This window comes from Falco naumanni, chromosome 7, assembly GCF_017639655.2.
Source record: "Falco naumanni isolate bFalNau1 chromosome 7, bFalNau1.pat, whole genome shotgun sequence".
Classification (NCBI taxonomy): domain Eukaryota; kingdom Metazoa; phylum Chordata; class Aves; order Falconiformes; family Falconidae; genus Falco; species Falco naumanni.
In genome coordinates this window covers 54,665,642-54,689,074 of record NC_054060.1, presented here as the reverse complement: position 1 = coordinate 54,689,074, position 23,433 = coordinate 54,665,642, and the positions used below count along the sequence as shown (strand labels likewise).

At 33.9% G+C, this 23,433-nt stretch overlaps 1 protein-coding gene across 1 annotated transcript in view; it reads left to right on the top strand.

The window, feature by feature from the left end:
- Positions 1 to 23,433, top strand: part of RYR3 (ryanodine receptor 3) — a 234,903-nt gene that overhangs the window by 193,293 nt on the left and 18,177 nt on the right. Inside the window, exons 75-92 of the mRNA XM_040601263.1 lie at positions 777 to 908; positions 1,805 to 1,917; positions 4,637 to 4,736; positions 7,452 to 7,561; positions 8,398 to 8,449; positions 9,125 to 9,178; positions 10,697 to 10,796; positions 11,049 to 11,128; positions 11,395 to 11,471; positions 13,074 to 13,147; positions 13,390 to 13,407; positions 13,903 to 13,983; positions 14,387 to 14,475; positions 14,870 to 14,998; positions 15,375 to 15,479; positions 16,552 to 16,633; positions 16,972 to 18,293; positions 20,999 to 21,057. Of these exons, the coding sequence (XP_040457197.1) occupies positions 777 to 908; positions 1,805 to 1,917; positions 4,637 to 4,736; positions 7,452 to 7,561; positions 8,398 to 8,449; positions 9,125 to 9,178; positions 10,697 to 10,796; positions 11,049 to 11,128; positions 11,395 to 11,471; positions 13,074 to 13,147; positions 13,390 to 13,407; positions 13,903 to 13,983; positions 14,387 to 14,475; positions 14,870 to 14,998; positions 15,375 to 15,479; positions 16,552 to 16,633; positions 16,972 to 18,293; positions 20,999 to 21,057 (2,777 nt within the window). The remainder of the gene's footprint in view (positions 1 to 776; positions 909 to 1,804; positions 1,918 to 4,636; positions 4,737 to 7,451; positions 7,562 to 8,397; positions 8,450 to 9,124; positions 9,179 to 10,696; positions 10,797 to 11,048; positions 11,129 to 11,394; positions 11,472 to 13,073; positions 13,148 to 13,389; positions 13,408 to 13,902; positions 13,984 to 14,386; positions 14,476 to 14,869; positions 14,999 to 15,374; positions 15,480 to 16,551; positions 16,634 to 16,971; positions 18,294 to 20,998; positions 21,058 to 23,433) is intronic.

The following is a 23,433-nucleotide window of genomic DNA, read 5'->3' as shown; positions in this document are numbered from 1 at the left end:
ATGATTAAATAGTATTTCTAAGCATATATGCATTCTGAAGTAGCTATGATAAAATAATAAAAACTTGTGTCATCTTCATGTTTAAGACCTTTACAAGCACATTTATGTTCCTACTATTTATATGCTGAATATACTGTCAAAAATGATACCAAAATGAAGTCCTCATCATCCTTTAAATAATAAATAATTTAGATCATTGCCTACAGTCTTTGAACCTAATAGGAGAAATTCATTTATCTGTCACAGGAGATGACTATCTGATTGCTATAAATTTGTGCTTACATAAATTTAGATTGGACACACTAAGTAATTCTAATGTGTTTTTTCTATTTCTGTCTTGCAAAAAAACCCCAAAAAACTTTGGCTGCAACTCTTCACCTACTGAAATTCCAGCTGATTTTTTAGACTTCATAAAAAAGCTTTCCACCATCAGTACAGAAGTCCTGCAAGGAGTTAATCTCTGTCCCAGTACTAAATGTCCTTCCTTATTTTTAATTCAGATAAATGGGATACAAAAGTCCCAATGGCCTTTATTTGGTTTCACAAAATAAAAGTACAAGACCTTGCTTAAGAATTGAGTTCAGTTACCCAACAGTATATACAGAATCTAATGCCATTTTTCTGAGCAGCTGGCAGATGTTGATTTTGACAAAAAGATGACAGAGGAAGTGGGAGTATCTAGAACATTCTTTATTTTATTATGAAAATTATAGTGATGGTAGTCAAATTCAGTATCTTCATACAGCATCTTACATACAAAATATGTTGGGTTTTAGTCTGATGATCCAGCCGTGAAATGGCAGTTAAATCTCTACAAAGACATTTTGAAGAGTGATGAACCTACTGACCCTGAGAGAAATGTGGAACGTGTGCAGAGGATATCAGCTGCTCTCTATCATCTGGAACAGGTAAAAAGCTAAATGTCTTGTAAAGTGTAAAACACACTGTGTTTGCTTTAGAGTAGTATAAGGGATTTTTTTGCTGTACAGATTATTTTGACTTCAATAAGTGTCATTATTAAAGTTTTCACATAAAAATTACTTTTGCACATGCATGCATGTGCACACACATGTGCATACAGATGTCTATATATGCAAAGTTTTTAATGTAATCTATTGAAAAGCATCAATTTAGCTTCAGGGAAAATTCAGGTTGTATTTGCCTCTGCAAATCTTTGTGAACAGTTGCAAGAAATGTAGTATACAAATCATCACCATTTAGTAGCTGAAAATTCCATAAATTTAAGAAGAGGTATTTGCATGTACACTTATTTTTAATATACTGAGTTTAACCTGTCTCCTATTTCTGCACCTGAGGATGCTGTAACAACATTTGAATTGGTTGCCTGTTCATAGAAATGATACAATTTAAGTACAGAAAGGCATTTGTAGTCTTTCCACGTAAAGTGAATGCATTTTGTTCCAAAGTGATATAGCACAGAAATTTGTTCACATGGACAATTGAATATGTATAGTTAGAAACAGATAAAATAACTATTGTGGAATTTTACCAAGGAGTCCTACACATGAGATACTCTGGTATCTTGAGCTTTTCTGTATAAACTGAGAAGTACTACATGTAAGCGCCCTCCAGTATTTTTTCTTACTTAAAACAAAACAAAACAAACAAAAAACAAACAAAAAAAACCCCCCAAAAAACCCCAAAGAACATTTTTTTCAGATGATGGGGAGCATTTGTAATGTTTTCTAATTTTCTAACTACATTAACCACTAGCTAAAAAGAAATTTTATTTTAAAAAGTTGAAGATTTTCCATTGTTTGTATTAGAAGATATTTTCTCCTAGGTTGAACAACCACTGAGATCAAAGAAAGCTGTTTGGCACAAACTCCTGTCAAAACAACGCAAAAGGGCCGTTGTTGCTTGTTTCAGAATGGCACCATTATACAACCTGCCAAGGTAAATGGCTTAAAGATTTATTTTTTTGTAACTTTTGTTTCCATTTCTGAGTGCATATATTGATTATGTGTACCTATAAGTTGATTGTTAGGCCTATGTAATTTTAAGAGACAAAAGAGTTTGTTAGTTAACAGCTAATTCCTCACAGAAGCAAAATACTTGTCTCCTGACAAATAACCAGAGGGGGAAAAGACCATAGGAATTACACTACTTCAAAACCGAAATGCTTCATTATTGTCAGCTGTTACTCTGTATAGTTAGTTCCTCAAGTTATCTGTGAAAATTGATGTTGCTGTTTCTGTCCCTTTTTTGCCTCTGATTGGTTGCTGGTTTTACTCTTTATTCTCCTGTGTTTGTATTCTTTTATCTTTTTTTTTTTTTTAACTTTGTATGGCTATTCCTCTCTTATTGCACGAATGCTTCATGCCTTTTAGCTTGTCTGTGGCCATCTTTAGCTACTACATCAGAATGTTATGCACATTAAAGCAGCTGTTGGGGAAGAGCAGTGCAGAATGATATTTTGGACTTCTGTGTTGTTCTGCTTCTTTCTCCAGTTGAATGTAGATAGCACAAAGTCCAAGATAAAGTACATCCTGTGCCTGGATCCATCCACTGCTTTAAACAGAGTATTAAGACCATGCAGAATTTGAGTAATTTCCTTTCCCCTGTTCCTTCTCAACAAATCTGCATTTTATTCAGACACAGCCTAAGCACATCTTTAGGTTTGCTTCTCACCTTTTTTCATGTTTTTGTTAAAGATTGTTTGCAATGTATTTAACAGAGGAGTTGGATTACATTTTAAAATGCTTTTATTAAAGCCAATCTACATGCTAATCTACATGTCAGCTAAATGTCTGTAGCTGTGCTGCTAACATATTGGAAGGATATTAGGTTTGCACAAGACAAATAAAAAGCCAGTTATACTGTAAAAAGCACACATCCTTCCTGTATAAAAATTAGTCGTTCTAGACTATAATAACTTCTGTAAGTTGTTACACAACCACAAGGCAATCTTTAAAGAACCAGAGGAATGAAAAGGTTTCAGTACAACATAAGAACAAACTAGCTAACATCAACCATTGCATCTTCAAGAACTGTGTTTGGAAAAACAAGAGGAAGTGCCATGAAGAGTACCCATTTCAGTACAACATTTTTATGAGCATTTTTTATTTACAACCATATTCTGGATTTAGTACTTCTTAAAATATTTGGAATATATATGAGCACTCAAATGATAGAAATGGTTCATCTTATTTTTGCCTTAAGAAATTCCACTTTTATTTATCTTTGAGGTTGATGGAACACTTGCCAAGGGGCAAAATGGGTTATGAATCTGTATTTTCATTTCAAGAAAATATGGAGTAATATTTATTGAAGCAGAACATTTACATTACCTGTATTTTCATTAAAAACATTTTTGTGTTAAAAAGATTGAGGTTGATTCTTCTTAAACTTTATGGAAGATTTTGTGGTGGTTTACTCCTAATTTAAATATGAATGTGAGGTGAATCTGTCCAATTTTGTCTTGCAGATTCTAAAAGTGGACTGTCATAAGTCGATTTTAGCCAATTAATTGTGGTGTCTGCTCTTGAAAACAGGCAAGAGTGAAAAAACACTTTGGACTTGGAATCATAAAATTATAGAATGGTTTGGGCTGGAAAGGCACCTGTAAAGGTCATCCAGTCCAACCCCCCTGCAGTGAGCAGGGGCTTCTAGCTATATTGCTCAGCTTATTAGTGCAGAACAGAGTATTAAAATACACTAGTTTATAGACACATTTTTTTTTAGATATGTCATAGGATTCTGACAGGAAAATACGGCTATGACACTATTATGTGCTATCTCCATCATTTAAAATGATGGTGGTGTTAAGACAACTCTGAACCCTAGGGAGATTATTTCAAGTGGGGTATGATTAATTCTGGGAGTTATGTAAGTCCCTTTGAACCATAGTTTCAAATGCAACTCTTCCTATCTTGTCTATTTTCTCATTTTAGTTGCAGCTTTCTATTGGGAGTGTTAGTTCTAAATTTGACACTAAAATCAATTAGTTTAGAGGGCAGTATGCAGGCATGATGGTGGAACTCTTTAATTTATCCTAGAGAAGATTAAAACCTTCCATGGATAACGAGCTCTTTCTTTTGAAAATTGTCTGGAGATTTAGGTGGCTTTCAATGCAGTCTAATGTTAATCTTACATTTTAATCTAATTTTCTTCAAAATACTTTCTTATATGTATCCGGTTTTAGGAATTTCAAGAAGATATTTCAGAAATTGAAATGTCTATTGATGTGCAAGCGTTTGTTAACTCACAGGAAAATTACTTTAACTTCTACCGTAAATATTACAAATATTCCCTTTTGTGAGAAGTGCCTGGAGATACAAAGGAAATAGTTGTATTTTTAAATATTTGTATTTTTCAAGGAAAGAAACATCAGTTAAGTTAGGAAATACTAATTCTTCATGTTCTGTGTTTAATGAATGTTCATGGCTTTGAAAAAGTGTCTCACATGATAAATGTTTTCTCTGAGATGTGTGTATTTGTTTTAAGGAAATTAATTTGTAAAAAACTTTGTCTTATTGTCTGTCATTGTATATGCACATAGATACAGCGAAGTTGTACATGGCAATTTTTCATACACAGTTTACGAATACATTCTGACTGCTATTGAATTTAACTTGTTCCTTTCTTCAATGAAAACCTATATGCTTTTCTTCAGACACAAAATTAGCAATTTCTTCCTGAGCACCTTTCAACGTGTTTGGCTGGAAAAAGTACATGAAAAAACTCAGTATGACAGGCTTATACTCAAGTTAACGGTAATGTAACTTGTGGAGAGCCTCTTGCTTATGCGCACTATTCCTTCCCAGCCATGATTTGATGTTATCATAAAACATGAATTTGTACAATTTTCAGAGGAGATTCTGATTGGTCAGTTTTTGAAATCTGGCAATAAAATGGCACCAGTGCCAGCAGGAGAGACTCAATAACTATTCTATTATAAAATAATCATGTGTGCGGTATATTTAAACAAGTTGTAGTATGCACAGCCAATTTGTTTAGCTTTTTTAAGTGTTGCAGGATTAAAGTAAATGAAAAGGCTCTGTGGAACAGTCTTTGTAAACTCATGTAGTGCACCTCAAACCAAAATTTTCCCCAAAATGTAATGTAAATTTGGAATGGTTTGGCCATTATTATGTGTAGTCTTATTGCCATGAGCTGTATTTTCTGTGGAAACCTAGATTAATGAATACTGCATAATAGTAATTAATATGCCTAAGAGTTTTATAAAAGTGGATGTTTTTATAGAGCCAGGTTTTGTGTATTTCTAATCTAGCCTCTTTGAGGACACATTAATACTACCCTGATTCGGAGTGGAAAGAAAGGAAGCTGAGGTTAGGCATTTCTATGTGGAAGAAGGCAATGATTGCAGATAATGTGCTGGAAAGCACTTGATAATTATTTTGATGTTGACAGCCAACTTCTGCTGTCTCAATGTCCTAAATGTGGTAAACTAGATTTACATCTCATAGGTGTAAATCCCATCCGCTCATTCTCAGTCTGTTCAAGTGTGTATTTTTTCCATGCCTGCATTAAAGTTCCAGTCCTGCAGTTTCATATATAATGTATTTTAATACTCCCAAAGCTTTCAAAACAAAAAATAATATATACACGTGCGTATAAAAAAACCAGTAAGAATATTCAAAAGCACGTGCAGATTCGTCACTGAATGTTAGCTGTCTTTGCATTTTGTTTCACTGACCAATCAGAGGATCAGAATTGTACAAATATGTATCCTTACTAATCATTAACCACCTGAGCTGTTATACTATGTTTCGTTACGCCTCTTGATCTCACTTTCACAACCCCCCCAGGCACCGTTCTATTAACCTCTTCCTCCATGGCTATCAGAACTATTGGATAGAAACAGAGGAATATTCATTTGAGGAGAAACTAGTTCAGGATTTGGCTGTAAGTACTGACATAATTGGGCATATTTTTCAGTGCCCACTTTAGTGTATATTTTATGTATCTATTATAACCTAGATTTAATTTTTGTGTACTGTATGCATATGCATAAACTTATAAAATATTAATCCTTATGCTTCAAGGGCATAAGGTCATTTTCCGCTGTGGTCAAAAAGACATTCATCCTGTGATGCACACTGAAGGGCATTAGGGTGGTTTATGCCTTCAGAGAAACCATGTGATACTCATTCCTGAGAAGAGAAATGGATTAGATGAACTGTCAGACTATTTTGTCACTATGGTAATTCCTATGTTCCTATATTTTATTTACTGGTTTTGTAAAGCTTGACACAATTGATCCTTTTCCCCTTTTAAAAATTTTTGTTGATACATAATATTTAATTTTAACATTTTCAGCTTTGATACAAATTAATTTTGCTGTTTTCTTGTTGATACATCATAAGAAATAAATATATGCAGCCATATTCAACAAAAATTTAGTTTACATGATGTGTTCTTGTTAAAAGTTATTGGTAAACCTCAGCATTTTATTAACCGAATATAGATTCAGAAAGCCTATTGCTCTTTCTCTTCCCTCTCCATATTTTGTCTAAAATACTTCCAAGGGGCCTATTTTCATAGTATCTAAACACCATGAAAATGAACATATAGCTTCATGGATCACATGAAGATGTATTGGGAGATGATTCATTGTGAGCAAAAGCACTCATATTGTGCTTTTTAAAGACCCGCTAGTATAGAAGGTTGTATGGCTTTTCAAAATTACAGCTAATGTATTCTTCTCATACTCTGGACAATTATGTGGTCACAGTCTTTGACTTTGTTGCTTCTTTCTAAAGGAAGGAATGAGGCTATTAGTCAAAACAGTGATTACAATTCTTTCAGATTTATTAGAGAAGTAAATTGAATTTCTTTAATTACAATTATTACTATAATTACAGTAATTCTACAATAATTGTAAACCCCACAAAGGATTGATAACACAAGGTAAAGGTAAAGCTCTTCTGCCAGTGCTGGCTATGATATAGTTCAAAATACCAGAAAATGTTTGAACTTGAAGTAAAAGTAGTCCTTATATTTGCTGAATCAAGGTTACCTAGAATGATACATGAAAGTGTTGTAGCAAACAGTAGTCTGAACAGGGTGTATCTGATGATGTTATTAAAAATAGTTTCATTTGCCAATAGTTCTGCTAAATAACTGAGCTGGGACTTTCTTTCAGTTCTGGTCCACTGGAAACACATAATTTTTGCTGAATAAGGCTTCCCTAAGATTTTCACTGTCTCAGTATCTTGCAGAAGAGAAACTTATAATGTTACTATCAAATAAGAATAATCATCAGATATTCTTCCTAACTTCTTCTGAGGCATACAGGCACATAATGCTGCGGGTTATGCTGTAAGCTGCTGAATAAGATAAATACTGGAAGTTAATACAAATTAGACAGAATAAAATTACTGAAATCCTTTTCTAAGCTTAATTACTCAATTTTTTTCTTACTCGTGAAGCTTAATTTGTAAATTCTGATATAAATCTTGAGACAGACACCTCCAAAAAAAGATGAAGAGGAAGAGGAAGAGACTGAGAAAAAACAGCCTGACCCACTTCATCAGATTATCCTCTATTTCAGTCGCAGTGCTCTGACAGAGAGAAGGTAAAAGGAGCTGTGTTGAAAAGCATATTAAGTAAAAGCACACCATAACTGAACTTCTAGTGACATTACAGAACTGATTTAACATGGCTGCAGTTCAGTATCGCGCATGGTGAATATTTTTTGCCTCTCTTTCATTAGAATTTTCATGTATTTAAACTTGGTATAACCTTTATATTGAGACAAATACTGATTGTTTTTGACGTTTTAAAAACTTTGTAAATACTCAATACAGAAATAATGGAACATGAATTCTCATAGAAACATACATAAACATAAAATACAGGAACTGATGGTTCATTCAGAGTACCCTCCCCTGGTCTCTGCTGCTAATAGATGTGTGTTCTTGTTATTCAGTATGTCAGAAAAGGTTTCATTGATGATTGGCATGAATCTCTTTTAGTGCCAGTTTCTGTTTTGAATTCTGACTATTTATTAGAATATGTATTTTGTATGAGTAGAGTACTCCAGTGCTTTATAGACTTTTTCTGTATGACTAACATAATCTTGCCATCTGGCAGTTACAACTATTCTAATGTATATCTCCATAATACTTTTCTGCACATGCAACAATCAGTGATCCTTATTTATCCAATATGACTAAGTTGGTTGTCCAAATATACCTCTAAATTGTTTAACTAAAACGTTACAGAGACTTGGTTTGAGATAAGAAAATACATTTATAATACAGTTTTCAACTGTAATAGCATTTCAAGTAGACTTGTATCTACTTTAATAAAACACTCTTTAATAAAAATGGTATTAAATTTTAGCAGGAGTATGACATCTTTTAATTACTACATCGTAAAATAATTTAAAATATTTTTTACTTTTTATAGCAAACTAGAAGATGATCCTTTATATATTGCCTATTCCGCCATGATGGCAAAGGTAAATATACCATTTCAAGCTCTGTCCCTCACTCTATTCAGGTACTTCCCATTAATTTTAGATGCTTTTTAAACCTTCTCCTTCTGTTTCTTATGTGGACTGGTTGATACTTGTAATTTCTGTATTTTTAATGAAGCAAATGCTTTTCAGAGACATTTCCTACATTAAAATAATATTATAGAATTCCAGTAGGTGCAATTCTGTTGATATCACTTGGGGCACTTTTTTTTGTACAGGATTAACTAATGAGCAGTCTTAACATGTTAGTTATCTTTGTTCTTTGGGTAACTATTTTGGAGTTAATATTTGAAGTTTGTAAAAAATAAGTTCACCGTCGGTTTTTGCAACATATTGATTACAGCTGACGGGAGGAGAGTTTGACTGAAGATAACTATTATGGATGTAAATAGAGATATGAAACAGGAACACATAGCCTGTATACAGGCTACATACAGGGTGTATATGTAGTTGGATGAATACCCTGAAGTATTAGGAATAGCAGCTTCTTAGGTGGATGAGCACAGCTATTTACAATTACAGGGATTTAAAATCTTCTTAATGCCTTTAATAGCTGATTGAAAAAAAATCCTTTGGTCATTTTTGCAGAAACACTATAATAAAATTAGGCATTGTTTCATAAGCAAAATCTTGTGATTTCTCTTTCTAACATTGAAGAGTTGTCAAGAAGAAGAAGAAGAAGAAGAAGAAGAAAAGGAAAAGACATTTGAGGTGAGAATTTAGATAACATTTATTTCTCATCACCTAATGATGTAATGAACGAGTGGTTTAGGTTAAGTTGCTTAAAGAATCACCATCAAAAGTATTAGTGAAATAGTTTTAATAGGAAATTTTGGGAGTGTGACTTCACAAAGTTTGATGGCAAGATTCACTCTATTATTTACCACATAGATAAATCACACAAAGAAGAATCAGACTAAAATTAAGCCAAAATTATTTACACAGAGACTAAAAACATAAAAGGGTAAGAGAGACCCTCCCATTGAGTCACAAGGTTCAGAATGAAGCCCCTTGCTTTCTAAACTCTTAATAGAGTTTAGGTGCATCTAGATTAAATCCTAGTCTCAGACTTGGTCAATGGTTTATGTTTACAGGATATAAAGAATATTCACAGTTTAAGGTTGATCATAGGATTTTAGCAGCACCTACTCATCAACTAATTTATCATTTACAAAGTGAATCAAACAGGACATACTTAAATTAAAAATGTGGCTTAACTATGGAATCAAAATAGTAATATTTATACTAATTATGAAGTTACTAAATCAATTCATCCACACATGCACACAGACACAAAGAATAGAAGTATAGACACTTATGTACAAATAGGTCTAGCTATTAAAAGTTCCTCTTGAGTTCAGTGAAATAGTTACATCAAATACCTTTGCATTTCTCAACGGGCAAAGGGCTGAGCCTCAAGAAGCAGGAAAATCAGCCCAGGCCTTGCCATCATTTTTTGGTGACAGTCCCCCAGTATTAAAAACTTGTGAGTTCACAAGCTCTGAGAGGTGTCCTGCTCAGAGGGAGATGCTGTTCACAGCCCTCTGTGGCCCAGGAGAGTTCAGAGGGCCTCACTTAGGACTGCTTTTTATAGGTTCAGAGATGATTGGCTTTAATCACCACTGATTTTCCATCCTGGCCACAATACGAGTCAATAATTAATGGAATTTTTCTCAAAATTCCATCGATGGTGGTATTGTACCATTCTGAGTCATAATAAGGAGTGTTCCTACACTTGTTAGGGATGTTACTGTCCAGATAAGGAATGCTCCAAGGTGTTGTCATTCAGATAAGGGATGTTTCTGGTACAGCCAGTGCAGTTTCCCACCTCAGCAGTGCAAGTTGCTAGTATGGTCAAAGGATGCCTAACCACCCAACTCACTACACAGAGGCTAAGGCCTAAAGTATAAAGGCCTAATTCCTGACATCATAGACCAGGCTGGGGGGGTGGGGTGAGATGCACCACCACAAATGTGCAAGTATTTTAAATATGCCCACTAGAATAAATGCAAGATTAACAGTGTACTAGAATAAATGCAAGAATAAGTGTGTATTGAGCCAGTTTACTAGGTTATTCATTTAAAAGAAAGATGATATGTTTTGAACTTTTGGAATCAAACAACCCATGGATTATGGAGGCAGATGGCCTTCAACAACTTCAGATTTCTCATCTTCCTATTTTTCCTCAAACAGTTCCAGTCTGTATTCTGTTCTCATTTTTGTTCCCAGGAGAAAGAAATGGAAAAACAGAGAACTCTCTATCAGCAAGCTCGCTTACATGATCGTGGAGCTGCTGAAATGGTTCTTCAGATGATTAGTGCAAGCAAAGGTAATGTTCTGTGAAGTATTAAAAGTATACATGATATACATATCGTACATAAAGCTATACACAGCTATACACATATATAGCGTATTATATCATTACACCTATGATATGTATACCATATCCAACTCATATAGGATATATAACAAGGCGAAATAAATGTCAGTTACAATGATACTAAGTAAAATTTCCAGACTGCTTCTCTTATTGAATAGATCATAATTGCAAGTTTTGATGACTGTACTCTTGTTTTGACAGGTCATCCAGGACCCATGGTTGTTGAAACACTAAAACTTGGTATTGCTATTCTGAATGGTGGGAATACCATAGTTCAACAGGTAATGCTTTTATAAACTACTGTGAGTCTTGCTTTTATAAAGGAGGCAAGTAGTTTTAAGAATTTAGTGTTCTGTCATGTTTCTATTTTAGTGCATTTAATTTTAAGCTAAACAGTGAAGAAATAGCAAGGTATTTTTTGTACAATAACAATATTATTGCTTGCCAGTGATTTGCATTTCAAATGGTAATTCAATAAGTTGTTAATTCAAATAATTTTAATACAGATTTATTTATTTATTTATTTATTTATTAAAATGTCCTCTAGAAAATGCTAGACTACCTGAAGGAGAAAAAGGATGCTGGATTTTTTCAAAGTCTCTCTGGCTTGATGCAGTCCTGCAGGTAAAAGCGTAAATCATGTTATTACAGTTCCAGTTTTATTCAGATTGGTGGCTTATTGCTCAGTGCAGGTGGGTTTGTTAGATTTAAATTACAGGAGCCACAGATTGTAGAACTCTTGTGGGAAATTTTTGTGAATCAGAGGAATAGTATGTTAAACTTTTAGAGTATTCTTCCCAAGGAGAAAAAAAGCAAAGTATGTATGCCTTTGAAGGCTTAGTTTGGAGAGGCAGAAAAGTGAAATGTAATAGCTTCTTTACTAGTCCCAGATTCCTCAAGTTTTCTGTCTGGGTGTTCTAAGGATGGAGAAGAGCCATCACTGAAGAAGAGACAGGCCAGTGGAGCTTTACTAGGCTTTCAGTTTCTGCACATCTCTGATGAGTTGCATAATCTCTGTCTCTGCATCTGAATTCTATGGATATGTATCAGGTTTGTTAGAGATGGCATGCGGCTCGTGAGACTACAGTAGTCCATTCACCTGATAAAACAGAAGTTCAAATCAGTTAAGGTAAAATACTTCCATAAAGATCATGGAAAACTGTTGGTGTTTCTGATTACTCCAGTAAACAATCACCATTTCTCAGCCTTATAAAGCAGCAGACGGGTTCTGAAGGAGTAGACTTGGAATTAGAAATGGAGAAGCTATATGAAGGCAGGAGAAAATGTGGAAGGAATGGAGGCCTGCACTGCAGAAATTATGGCTGAGTTGTTTCAACCTAATTAAAATACATCTGTCTTGTAATTTTTCCATTTATGTAAAACAATTTAGGAAGGACTTGCTCAAACAGGACCTGCAGTGATGATAGTACCAGTTGTGTATACATATCATTCGGGACTTCATTAAAAAAGTTTTTGATAAAATGACTTGAACACTGAAAAGAGAATGAAAATGATGTTTTAAAATTTGCTTTTGGTTTTAATGATATCACTAGATAGTAGAATATGTGACTGCGCTGCTGTTTAACTGAAAAAAAAAATCAGATAATTGTAGAATTATATTTGGAATGCTATTCCACGTGCTGGGCTATGCCAAGTTAGCAAAAGAAAATTCAGATATCAGTATATTTTGACCTTGGAAGAGAAGAATCAATACCATGCATGTCTTCTGAATATGGAAACAGATTCTGTAAGTCTTCTGAATAGCATTATAGTGCATAATATATACAGTACAATGTAATAGAAATAATAGAAATAATTCAGTGGCAAACAGTGTGACTGAGAAATAACTGCAGTAATGTCCTTTTGGTAGGCAGGTTTAAGTCAATATAAAGAGCAGTATTTCAGGTTCCTTTTCCAATTTTCATTTATGCATGCAACCATGAATGATGTTACTGGAAGTAAAGTTAGCCAAGTTAGGTAAGAGGCCTGATCTGAGACTCATTTCTGCTCAGAAATGGGCACTGGACCCTTATTGATACCAAACTCTGTTATTTAACATTCATGTTAAACAAAATATGAGGCAGTGCATGTCACAGTGGGTCAAAACCAGTTGTTGAAGCCCTCCAGAGATTTCCTAGAAGAAAATAATTTTCCATGGTGTACTACAGTACTTTTTCCTGGTGTTTTTTTGTTTGTTTGTGTTTGGTTTTTTTCTCCCAATATAAGTGTTCTTGACTTGAATGCGTTTGAGAGACAAAATAAAGCAGAAGGCCTGGGAATGGTTACTGAAGAAGGAACTCGTAAGTACAATTAAATTGATTCCAGTAGTACTTAAAACATTATATGTGCTTCCTTCTTTAACTAGAACTACTATTTACTATGGCTTAGGGTTTCTGTTGATAAATTTACTACGAGTAATTATAGCCTTTGAGTTCTGAATATGCTTTATATTTGCAAAATCTTTAGCAATAATTTTTAAGAAAAACATTGTAATTTCCAATATTCTTATCTTGTATTCTTGTTATTTTTCTTTGATTCACAGTCATCGTTCGTGAGCGTGGTATGTTTGGGTTTACAGTTTTTGATACTATTGTTGCAAAAATGTGTTGCAAATACAGAGAGAAGTCTTTCATTGCATCTTCCCAGATATCTTTAGGTTTAGCTTTCTGGTCTGCAGCAGGTTGTGTGTTTAGTTTGGATAAACAGTTTGATGCTTACTAAAGAAGTGTTATTCATATTTAAGGCATGATTTTAGTTGTGACTAACCATTTACTTAGTAGATATATATATCCTGTTGCTTTCTTTTTTTTTTCTCCTCCCCCTTATTATTTTCTTTTTTAACCATGGATGCATTGGAGTGCTAAATATTTTGGCATTGCTTTTTCTGTCTCAGTTTTTCTTTTCATTATTAGTCTATTTCTTTAAATTGCTTTAATGCTTTTATAATACTGGGGTTTATTAGCATTCCAGTTTTAAAGGTTGTTGTAAGATTATGTGTTTAGCATATTTATTCATAACGGTTGTCACATAATCATTGTATTTATATATTTTAAAGGTGAAAAAGTGTTGCAACATGATGAATTTACTCGAGATCTATTTAGATTTTTACAACTGCTCTGCGAAGGGCATAACAATGGTAAGTGAACTGATTTAACTTTGGGGAAAATGTGTGATCAGTCTGTTCTTAGAGTTGAATAGAACCAATTCTAATAATTTTTTTTTCCTCTAATTAATTTTGTTTTCTGAGGGGAAACTGGCATGCTAACAATTTGAGTTGCAGAGTTCTATTTCAATTTTTGTCTTAATTTAATTTCATTTTTTATGCCATTCATTAATAGTAAAGCCTACTGCAAGTCATGTGGATAATAATTCTTCAATTGTATTTACATTGTAATCTATTGTAGCTCAATTTCCACCAAATAAGCATCTGTACTCAACAAGGTACTTAAAAAAATGTATTCTCCATGTCTCCATGAAAATAACTTTGTATTTTTTATTCCTTTATACACTAACCAAGTACAAATAATTTATTATTTCAGATTTTCAAAATTACCTACGTACTCAGATGGGCAACACCACAACAGTGAATATTATCATTAGTACAGTTGATTATCTCTTGCGTCTTCAGGTGAGAAGAAACAGGAAAATGGAGTATAACATAGTTGCCTTTCCTTCATTTCTATAAATTCACAGTTTATTGCAACCAAATGTAAAAATCCTCTCTTCAGGGATACCTACAACAAAAAATGCTGATATAATTTATTTCACCTTTCCTTTTAAAATAGGCAACCTTTCAGAAATCTGTGTGAAACCAGATGGTGGTTAATTTATTTCACTGTTTGCTTCTGCAGGGAGCATAGTTAGATAAAAATGCAAAAAAGTTCTTGTCATGAGAAATAGACTGACACAGAAATACTAAATTTCATCCACTGATGATTCAATTTTTGGTGATACAAATGGAAGCAGTAAGTAACTGCATACAGAATCCAAAATTAGAAAATATAATGTTGTTTTTTTCTTAGGAATCAATCAGTGACTTCTATTGGTACTATTCGGGAAAGGATGTCATTGATGAATCAGGACAACGTAACTTTTCTAAAGCTTTGGCTGTCACCAAACAAATATTCAATTCCCTTACAGAATATATCCAGGTAAATAAAATGTTTTGCATAAGGTACTAACAGTGAAGTTCTATGATTACATGGCCTGATCATGTTCTATAATAAATTTATAAATACTTTGGCTTTATTTCTCTTTATTTTACTAAAGTTACACTCGGTCAGCGATTCTATGTAAAGTTAATACTAAAATATGTGGATGGCTGCATATTTAACACGATATGATCTAGTATTTATGCACTAGATACCAAAGGGACCTTGTGAAGCTTTCTCAGGTTGCTTCATGGAAGCCTGAAGTTTCTTTTTTTTGTTTTTTTCAGAGAGTAATCTTAGGAAAACAAGCTGGTTTACTTATTTTGGTTTATTTTATTTTCTATAAATAAAACCTGTGGTTTTCTTTATTTTTTAGGGCCCTTGCATAGGTAATCAACAGAGTCTGGCTCATAGTAGGCTGTGGGATGCAGTTGTTGGCTTTCTTCATGTCTTTGCCAATATGCAGATGAAACTTTCACAGGTACGTTCAGTAGTCAAGTAATCCGTCTTTGCATATGTTTTTAAATTACAGTCAAGTGAATATTGAAAGCTGTAGAGCAGTTAATGTGCTGATATTAATTTGGTTGTGCATGGGCCTACTGTAATGTAGAAGTCCAAGACTGGATCTCAAGACCAGCATCTTCATATCACTCCTTTTAACATTAATCATCACTGTACACTCACCTTTTCTAATATCAACATCACTGCTTCCGACTCAATTATACCTTTCTGATAATGAAGCTGGCAATTTGGTCCCTTCCTCCCTGTTGCCAAAACCTGATGATCTGTCAGAGTGCAAGCACCATTAAAAGAATGGTTCCCATGCTACAGCTAAGTAGGGCAAGAGAAAAGTTGGGGAATATTTAAAGAAGGAAGGAATGTGACGGTCGGTCAACTTGCAGGGCATTGTGGAGTCCTACCCCTCTTCACAGTTTCAGGCTTCTATGTTCGTTTGCAACTTCTGCTTAATGTACCATACACTCAAGCTACTAGTCACTGCATGCAACAGTGCATAGTCATTTCCGCACTTTTAATCAGCATCTCTGCTACTCTCTGACTTACTCATAAGATTTCTTCCCACCTTATGGAAGTATATCAAAATTTTGAGGATACTTAACAGGTTTTAGGTCCTTAATGTTAGTCACAAATCCATGTTAGACTAACTATGTTCTGTAGTTAAACCTAACAGTTTAAGCTAGTTCTGTTTGAGCTGTAATGGATTATGCCATTAAATATTCCCCGTGAGATGAGAAAGGATGGTTTCTTTCTGAGATCAATACTGCCAGATCTGTGGAGTAACCAATTTTGTCCCTTATTTGCACTTTGATACTTCTTAATACTTCATTATAGCTTATCTTTACTTTATGGTATTAATATTCAGCTGTAGCAAGTTACCCTCGTATTATAGAAAACTTCTGATAGTAATCATAATAAAATGACAATGAAATGTGCTGCATTTAGATGACCATCCTGAATACTGTTTTTCTTCCCAATTTATTTAGTTTTCCAGATAAATACAAACTAAAAACAACCTTATACTCCATTTTTTTCAGGACTCTGCTCAGATTGAATTGCTTAAAGAACTGCTAGATCTGCTAAAGGATATGGTAGTGATGCTTTTGTCACTGCTTGAAGGTTGGACCTGTTTTTCTTTATGGTCAAATATGATTATCTCAGCTTGATAATGTAAAGTACAATAATTATGTTAAGCTTTCTAAATTGTTTTTAATTGCCTTTATCTAATGCCAGAAAAAAAACTATTTCATATTTATTTAACAATTATTCTGGAATATACATAGTCATGAAGAAGAGAAAAACAGAAAAGAATTTATTTTTTTTTATAGAAAAGCATGTTGAAAGAAAAATTACAAAGCTTTAAGAACATTTTTGCTCTGTTCTCAGCATAAATGTGTAATGTATTTATTTATAATGTGGCAATGCCAGATAACTTCCTGTTTTATCACACTACTTAGGTAACATTGTAAATGGAACTATTGGAAAACAAATGGTAGACACGCTTGTAGAATCATCTAGCAATGTAGAAATGATTTTGAAGTTCTTTGATATGTTCCTCAAGTTAAAAGATCTGACTAACTCAGATGCTTTCAAAGAGCATGACCCAGATGGTAAAGGCATCATTTCTAAGAAGGAATTTCAGAAATCAATGGAGGCTCAAAAACAGTACATACAGTCAGAGATTGAATTCCTGTTGTCCTGTGCAGAAGCTGATGAAAACGATATGTTTAACTATGTTGATTTTGTGGAAAGATTCCACGAACCTGCCAAAGACATTGGATTTAATGTAGCAGTATTGCTAACAAACCTTTCAGAGCACATGCCTAATGATTCACGCCTTCAGAGCTTACTTGAACCTGCAGAAAGTGTGCTTAATTACTTTGAACCATACCTTGGCCGCATTGAAATAATGGGTGGAGCCAAGAAAATAGAAAGAGTTTACTTTGAAATCAGTGAATCCAGTAGAATGCAGTGGGAGAAGCCACAGGTGAAGGAATCCAAAAGGCAGTTCATATTTGATGTTGTAAATGAAGGTGGAGAGCAAGAAAAAATGGAACTCTTTGTGAATTTCTGTGAAGACACGATATTTGAAATGCAGTTAGCATCTCAGATCTCTGAAACAGATTCATCTGAGAGGCCTGAGGAAGAGGAAGAGGCAGAGCCTTCTTACATAGTGGATATTGGAGATGATGAGGAAGAAAAGTCCCTGGAATCTGCTTCGGCTTTTGCAATGGCCTGTGTTGCAGTGAAGAAGAACGTTGCCAACTTTTTTAAAATGGTCACTGTGAAGAACCTAAGGAAACAATACAGGAAAATTAGAAAGATGACAGTAAAAGAGATGGTGAAAGTGTTTTTCTCCTTTTTCTGGTTCCTATTTGTAGGAATGTTCCAGCTGTTCTTTACTATAGTGTGGGGAATTTTCCAGATTCTTTGGAGTACTGTATTTGGGGGTGGCCTGGTTGAAGGAGCCAAAAACATTAAAGTTACTAAAATATTAGGGGACATGCCTGACCCAACGCAGTTTGGAATCCATGATGATGTTATGGAAGCAGAAAAAGCTGAAGGTGCTGAGCATGGCATCAGAGCTGAACTTGTGCAGTTTGTGAAGGGTGAAAAGGGAGAAACTGACATAATCTCAGACATTTTTGGCATTCATACAAAGAAAGAAGGTGGCTCAAAGCATGGTCATGATGCTGGACTTGGAGATATTGCAGAAATCCTTGGCACTGATATCCAGTCATCTTTGGAAAACACAGTTCGTAAGAAAAAAGGATTACAGGTATGTTAAAGAGAATTTGTATTTCTTTGCAGAAAATAATAGTATTACAGTACAAATATATTATTGAATTTTCTATTACTAATTGAATTATTTGCCAGTTACCTGATTAATAAATGTTCTCAATGAGAACATACATTTTAATCTCTTAAAACAAACAGGAGATTTTATGTGGTAGAAAAATTCAGCCCAGTGTGTTTAGATTTCTCTGCAGTAAATTGTTGTTATTGTTCATTTGGACTTTAATTAAAAACAAAAATTGCTAGCAGCTTTCTAGGCACAGTTCTTGCTTTAAATGGTTTACAGTCCTGTTTATTCTGCATACCCCATTTTTTCACAGTGTATTTCAATTACTTTTACAATCTACCTTCTCCATAATAAAGCCTTAGCATTGTAGTCTTTATTCTACATGCTTTACTGATCACATACAATAAAATACGTTTTTTCCTATTGTTTGAAATAATTTTGCCTGAATTTATTTGTACTTTAAAGGTTATCATATAATCATTCTTTACTTTTATACTGTTTTATGAATGATATATTGTTCCACTCAGCTCAGTGAAATATGATTTATCATTCTGTTTAAAAACTGATGGAACTAAATATCAAAACCCAAATTTATTTGTCATATTTGGAAGGCATTACGTTTCACTCTACACTTCAGGTCTGTTTCTGCTTGTTATTCAAATACATCTTTCCTCTCCCCATTAATCCACATCTTTATGGTATCTTTTCCAGATACTTTCAAGATAAACCTCCATTGTACATCTTCTTAATTCATTATTTCCTCTTCATTCAATGTTTTTCTCCAAGATTTGTTTATTGCCTAGATGAAATTATATTTTTCCTTTTATTTATTTTATTTATTAATTCATTTTTATGTGCATACTTTAAAATGACAGTCTTTTAAAATCCTGTCTCATTTAGCATAAGTATAAATGTATTATGGTTGGCATTTAAAAGCTCTATTTTAATTTAAGGATCTGAGCAGATATGCGTAAATATTTTAGAATTTTCCTTGCTTCACTTTGATTTATAAATTTCTCAAATTTGTAACTATTGATAAGAATGCAGATACTTTGAGTCATTACTGTAAGGTCAGCTATGCAATTTATCCATCTTTTACCTTTAATATGATATCTAGTGAAATTTGCTAAAATAGTGTTTAATTCTATATTACATAAATTAATATTCACATTATTTATATGAATGGCTCAAGTAAAACAGTTAGAGTACTGGATGTAACTATTCAGTAGAGCTCAAAGCAGAAACAACAATGTAAGAAACAAAAATTCCCTTCAGGAAGTTACTATAAAAACTCAATATAGAACAAATTTTACATATGGAATTAAGTAGGTTAAGGCTCATCAGCCTGGAAAGGACACAACTGAAACTTATGATAGAGGGATGGAGAGGGTGGGGATTTACTCATTCTTCCCCCACCCTACCCCTTAGAAGAACTAGGCAGAGAACAAATGATCTCTGAATTACTCTCCACCAGCTTGAGCTCTTAGGGGAAGCTTTTTGTGGAAGAGTTACACAAGCTTCCATCATGTGTACTAGATGAAGCTCCTTCCATCACCTGTACTAGATGAGGTTCCACAGATAAGAGGTGAGATAAGTAAGACAAGATCAATTTAGTAAATTCTTTCATAAATTCTTTCACTACTTATATGTGAAAGAGAGGCATCCAGGTGAGTGTTAGGGGAAAATTTAGATACCTGTAAATATTCACCAGAAAGGTAGGAGAATACATTGACAGACAATTTGGGTCTGAAGTACTTGAGAGAATACAGAAGAGGGTAAAGAGCTAACACAGGATTTTGCAAAAGTGAATGGTAACAAATTTATGCACTATAGATTCCTTTGTGAATCTAGGACTTCAGAGCCTGCATCTCTGATTTCCAGTGAAGTTTAGATACTGAAACTGCATTTGAAAAGAATTTAATTTGGTCTTGCAACACTGAGCCTAAAGGTGTTTGAAATCCCAGCACTTGCTTTTTTGCTGCAGTTAGCCATCTGTAAAATTGTATACTCTTTCTTCCTTACCTCAAGGGAATGCTGTAAACACATACTTAGATGGTTGTGAGGTATGCCAGTGGAGGTTTAATGAACCATCAACCCACCTACGATAAATAGTTTGAAGAAAACTTTGCATAAGTAAAAGTTATTTAAATATTTGCCTGTTTTCAATTGCATCAGTTGATCTTGACAAAGTAATTGGGGTTTATAATGTCTGATAATTACATAGAACTTTTTCAGATTTTTGATGCTATTATTGGTATATTATTCCTCGTTTCATATTTAGCATGAGGCAAACTGATGCTCATTTTCCACATAATCAGTAACTGCACTGAGTCTTTGTGAGTGACTTTTGTATTAGGGTATGAACTGGATGTAGTTACCTTCATCCTCAACTGGTCACGTTATCTGTCTGATGTATAATTACTTAAGTTTTTTTAGGTAGCTGGGCTAATTAATGTGTTGATAACATTATACTGACAAAGGCTAGCAGAATTTATGCAGTTTTCACTGCTGAAATCTAGTCTGAGCTGTCTATTTTAAAAAATCTAACACTTTAAAAGTGCAAAGTGGTATAAAAAATACACTGTGGTAATTATGTTATTTGTTTCTCAGAAAGCAGTAACTAATGTTACCAAAATTTTATTTGAATAGATCCATTTTGAGAGTTAAAATACTTTTTGCAGATATCTGAAATTGCAAAAGAAGCTGAAACAGAAAGAAAAGCCGAAGCTGAGAAGGCCGAGTAAGTTATTTTTACATGGTTCCCGTTTAATTCCTTGCTACTTTCTATTGCTAGATAACTGGCCAGAAAGAATCCAAGCAATGCTCAGTATGCAAAGCACTTTATGTACGCTGTGTCTCATTGGTATTTTGAAGAGCAATGCAGTCCCTAGGAGGTGGCAAACAATCTCAGTGGGCAACGTAATGTCAATATGATTTTTGTGGCCCTTGACAATTCTGCATATATAAATCTGTGGGTATTATCTTTTTACAAATTCCCATAACTACTTTTACAAATGAGCATCAGTTTTGAAAAAAACTCTGCAACTTGTCGTTACTGCTATTTACACTTTCCCTACCTACCCACTATAATTTTCAGGCAACAACAGTCAATCAACGAAACACAAGATTTGACTAACCCAGCAATTATATTATTGCTGTTTTATCTGTTCTCAAGTTGTGAACGTGACAGAAGATATATGCCTTTGTCCATTCATCCTACATACGACTGCCTTATAAATAACTTCTAAAATGCTGATCATGCTTTAACAGTATGCTGCTTTTAAGAGGTATGCTGTCTTTCTGGACCTGCAGCCACATTGTAGGCTTGCAGCCTGATGAATGCTCTTAAAATATTTGTAGACATCCACAAAAGATCTCCTACCTATTCTTACATATTCAAAAGCTATACATCATTTTTCTCTTTCTTTTCTATTTTTCTTCATGTTTAAAATGTTTACTTTAGCCTCGTTAATCTTTCTCCTCTTATCTGCCAAAGTTGATCTTTTTTAAGTGTGCCACTGAGGGCAATATTTTAGGATCAGATACCCTTTCCATAGCTTGTCTGAAAAGCATCCTTTTTTCCCCCATCTGTAGATATATATGTTTATATGTGTATATGTGTGCATACATGTATATATGTATGTCTTACATGGACAAGAATGTGTACACATACATATGCCTACACATGTGTGCATTTAAATGTGTTTTTTTTGGGGGGTGGGGTATCTTACCTGATTAAAGTATGCCATCAATGCTATGATGGTTCAATATATTTTCTTTTACTATCTGTTACCTTACAGGCTGTATCTAACATATTTCTTCAGTTAAAAAGTCCCCTTCTTGCATTTAATTGCCACAGAATTGTTTCAATATGATTTCTCTCTCTTTACAATCCCTGCAGGGATGTTAAGCATGTTATTTTCATTGTTTAGAGCACTTCTGGTAATTAAAAATATATGGGGGTTTTATTGGTACCATGTATCCAAAGAACCTGTTGATGGGTGTTACTCAGTATGAAGACAGTGACTCCAAAATAAGCAGTTTCAGAAATTGTTGTTCTATCTAGACCATGTTGCAGTGTTTATTATTATAGACATGTTATATACATTATATATACATGTTACTATTTAGTTGGTTAACATAGTGATTAGTCAAATGGCCTCTTAAAAATTTTGCTAAATCTTGTCACTGCTGGGCTTTTTTCTTTGTTGACTGATTTTGGTCCTCTGATTTCGACACTAGTAGCATATCACCAGTGCTTCAGAGGCAATTTACACATACCCAGGAGTTTGCCCAAAATCTCCTGTGCCAGTCTTTTTTTATTTTAGGCTTTTTCACCTTTTATTTTCCATAAAAATGAGCTCTTTCTACCTATATTATTTTATTGGACTTATTTTCCCTATTCCCTGTTGTCTTTTGTCTACCACGCGTAATTCTTCTCTCAAGTACTTCAGCAGCATATTCAAACTGCCCTCAGTTTAAAAATTTGAGTTCAAATGGCTTACGTTTCTGAGGCTGACACTTGGACATTTTTTATGTAGAAGATAAACACATTCTTAGACACCCATCATATGATTCCTACTGCAGTAGTAGTGTGACAGTGAACCACATACTGCGTTTCTTTATCCTCATACCTAAAGCTTTCAGCCATCTCAGTGCCTGAACATTCTTTTACATATATGCAAATTCAGCTTTTCTTTTTTAGTTTAGTAACTAGATTCCCCTATTACTACATACAGTCTTGATACTTAATTTTCATAATGGCAGTTCAGGGGTGCAGAAGGAATGATTTGTCATCTTCTACATACGTTGTAAGTTGCGACCCTCTGAAGCAAACTTCCTTGTTATCACTTATTCATCCCTGTAACCACAGTGATTGCCTTGACAAAAATGAATTCATTTTATCATACTGTTATTCAAGAATGGTACTGTGTACCAAATCCCAAAAGCTTTATTTCTCTTCTTCAACCCCCGGCTTAAGTAAGTACATGTAAACTCTTAAAATTTTTATTTTGCCTGTATTGAGTATATATGTACATCACTGGTTTTGGCAAACTATCAACTTCACGCTTGGTGCAGTAACTTCTGCCTGTTTTTTTTTTGCTTTTTATCCTTT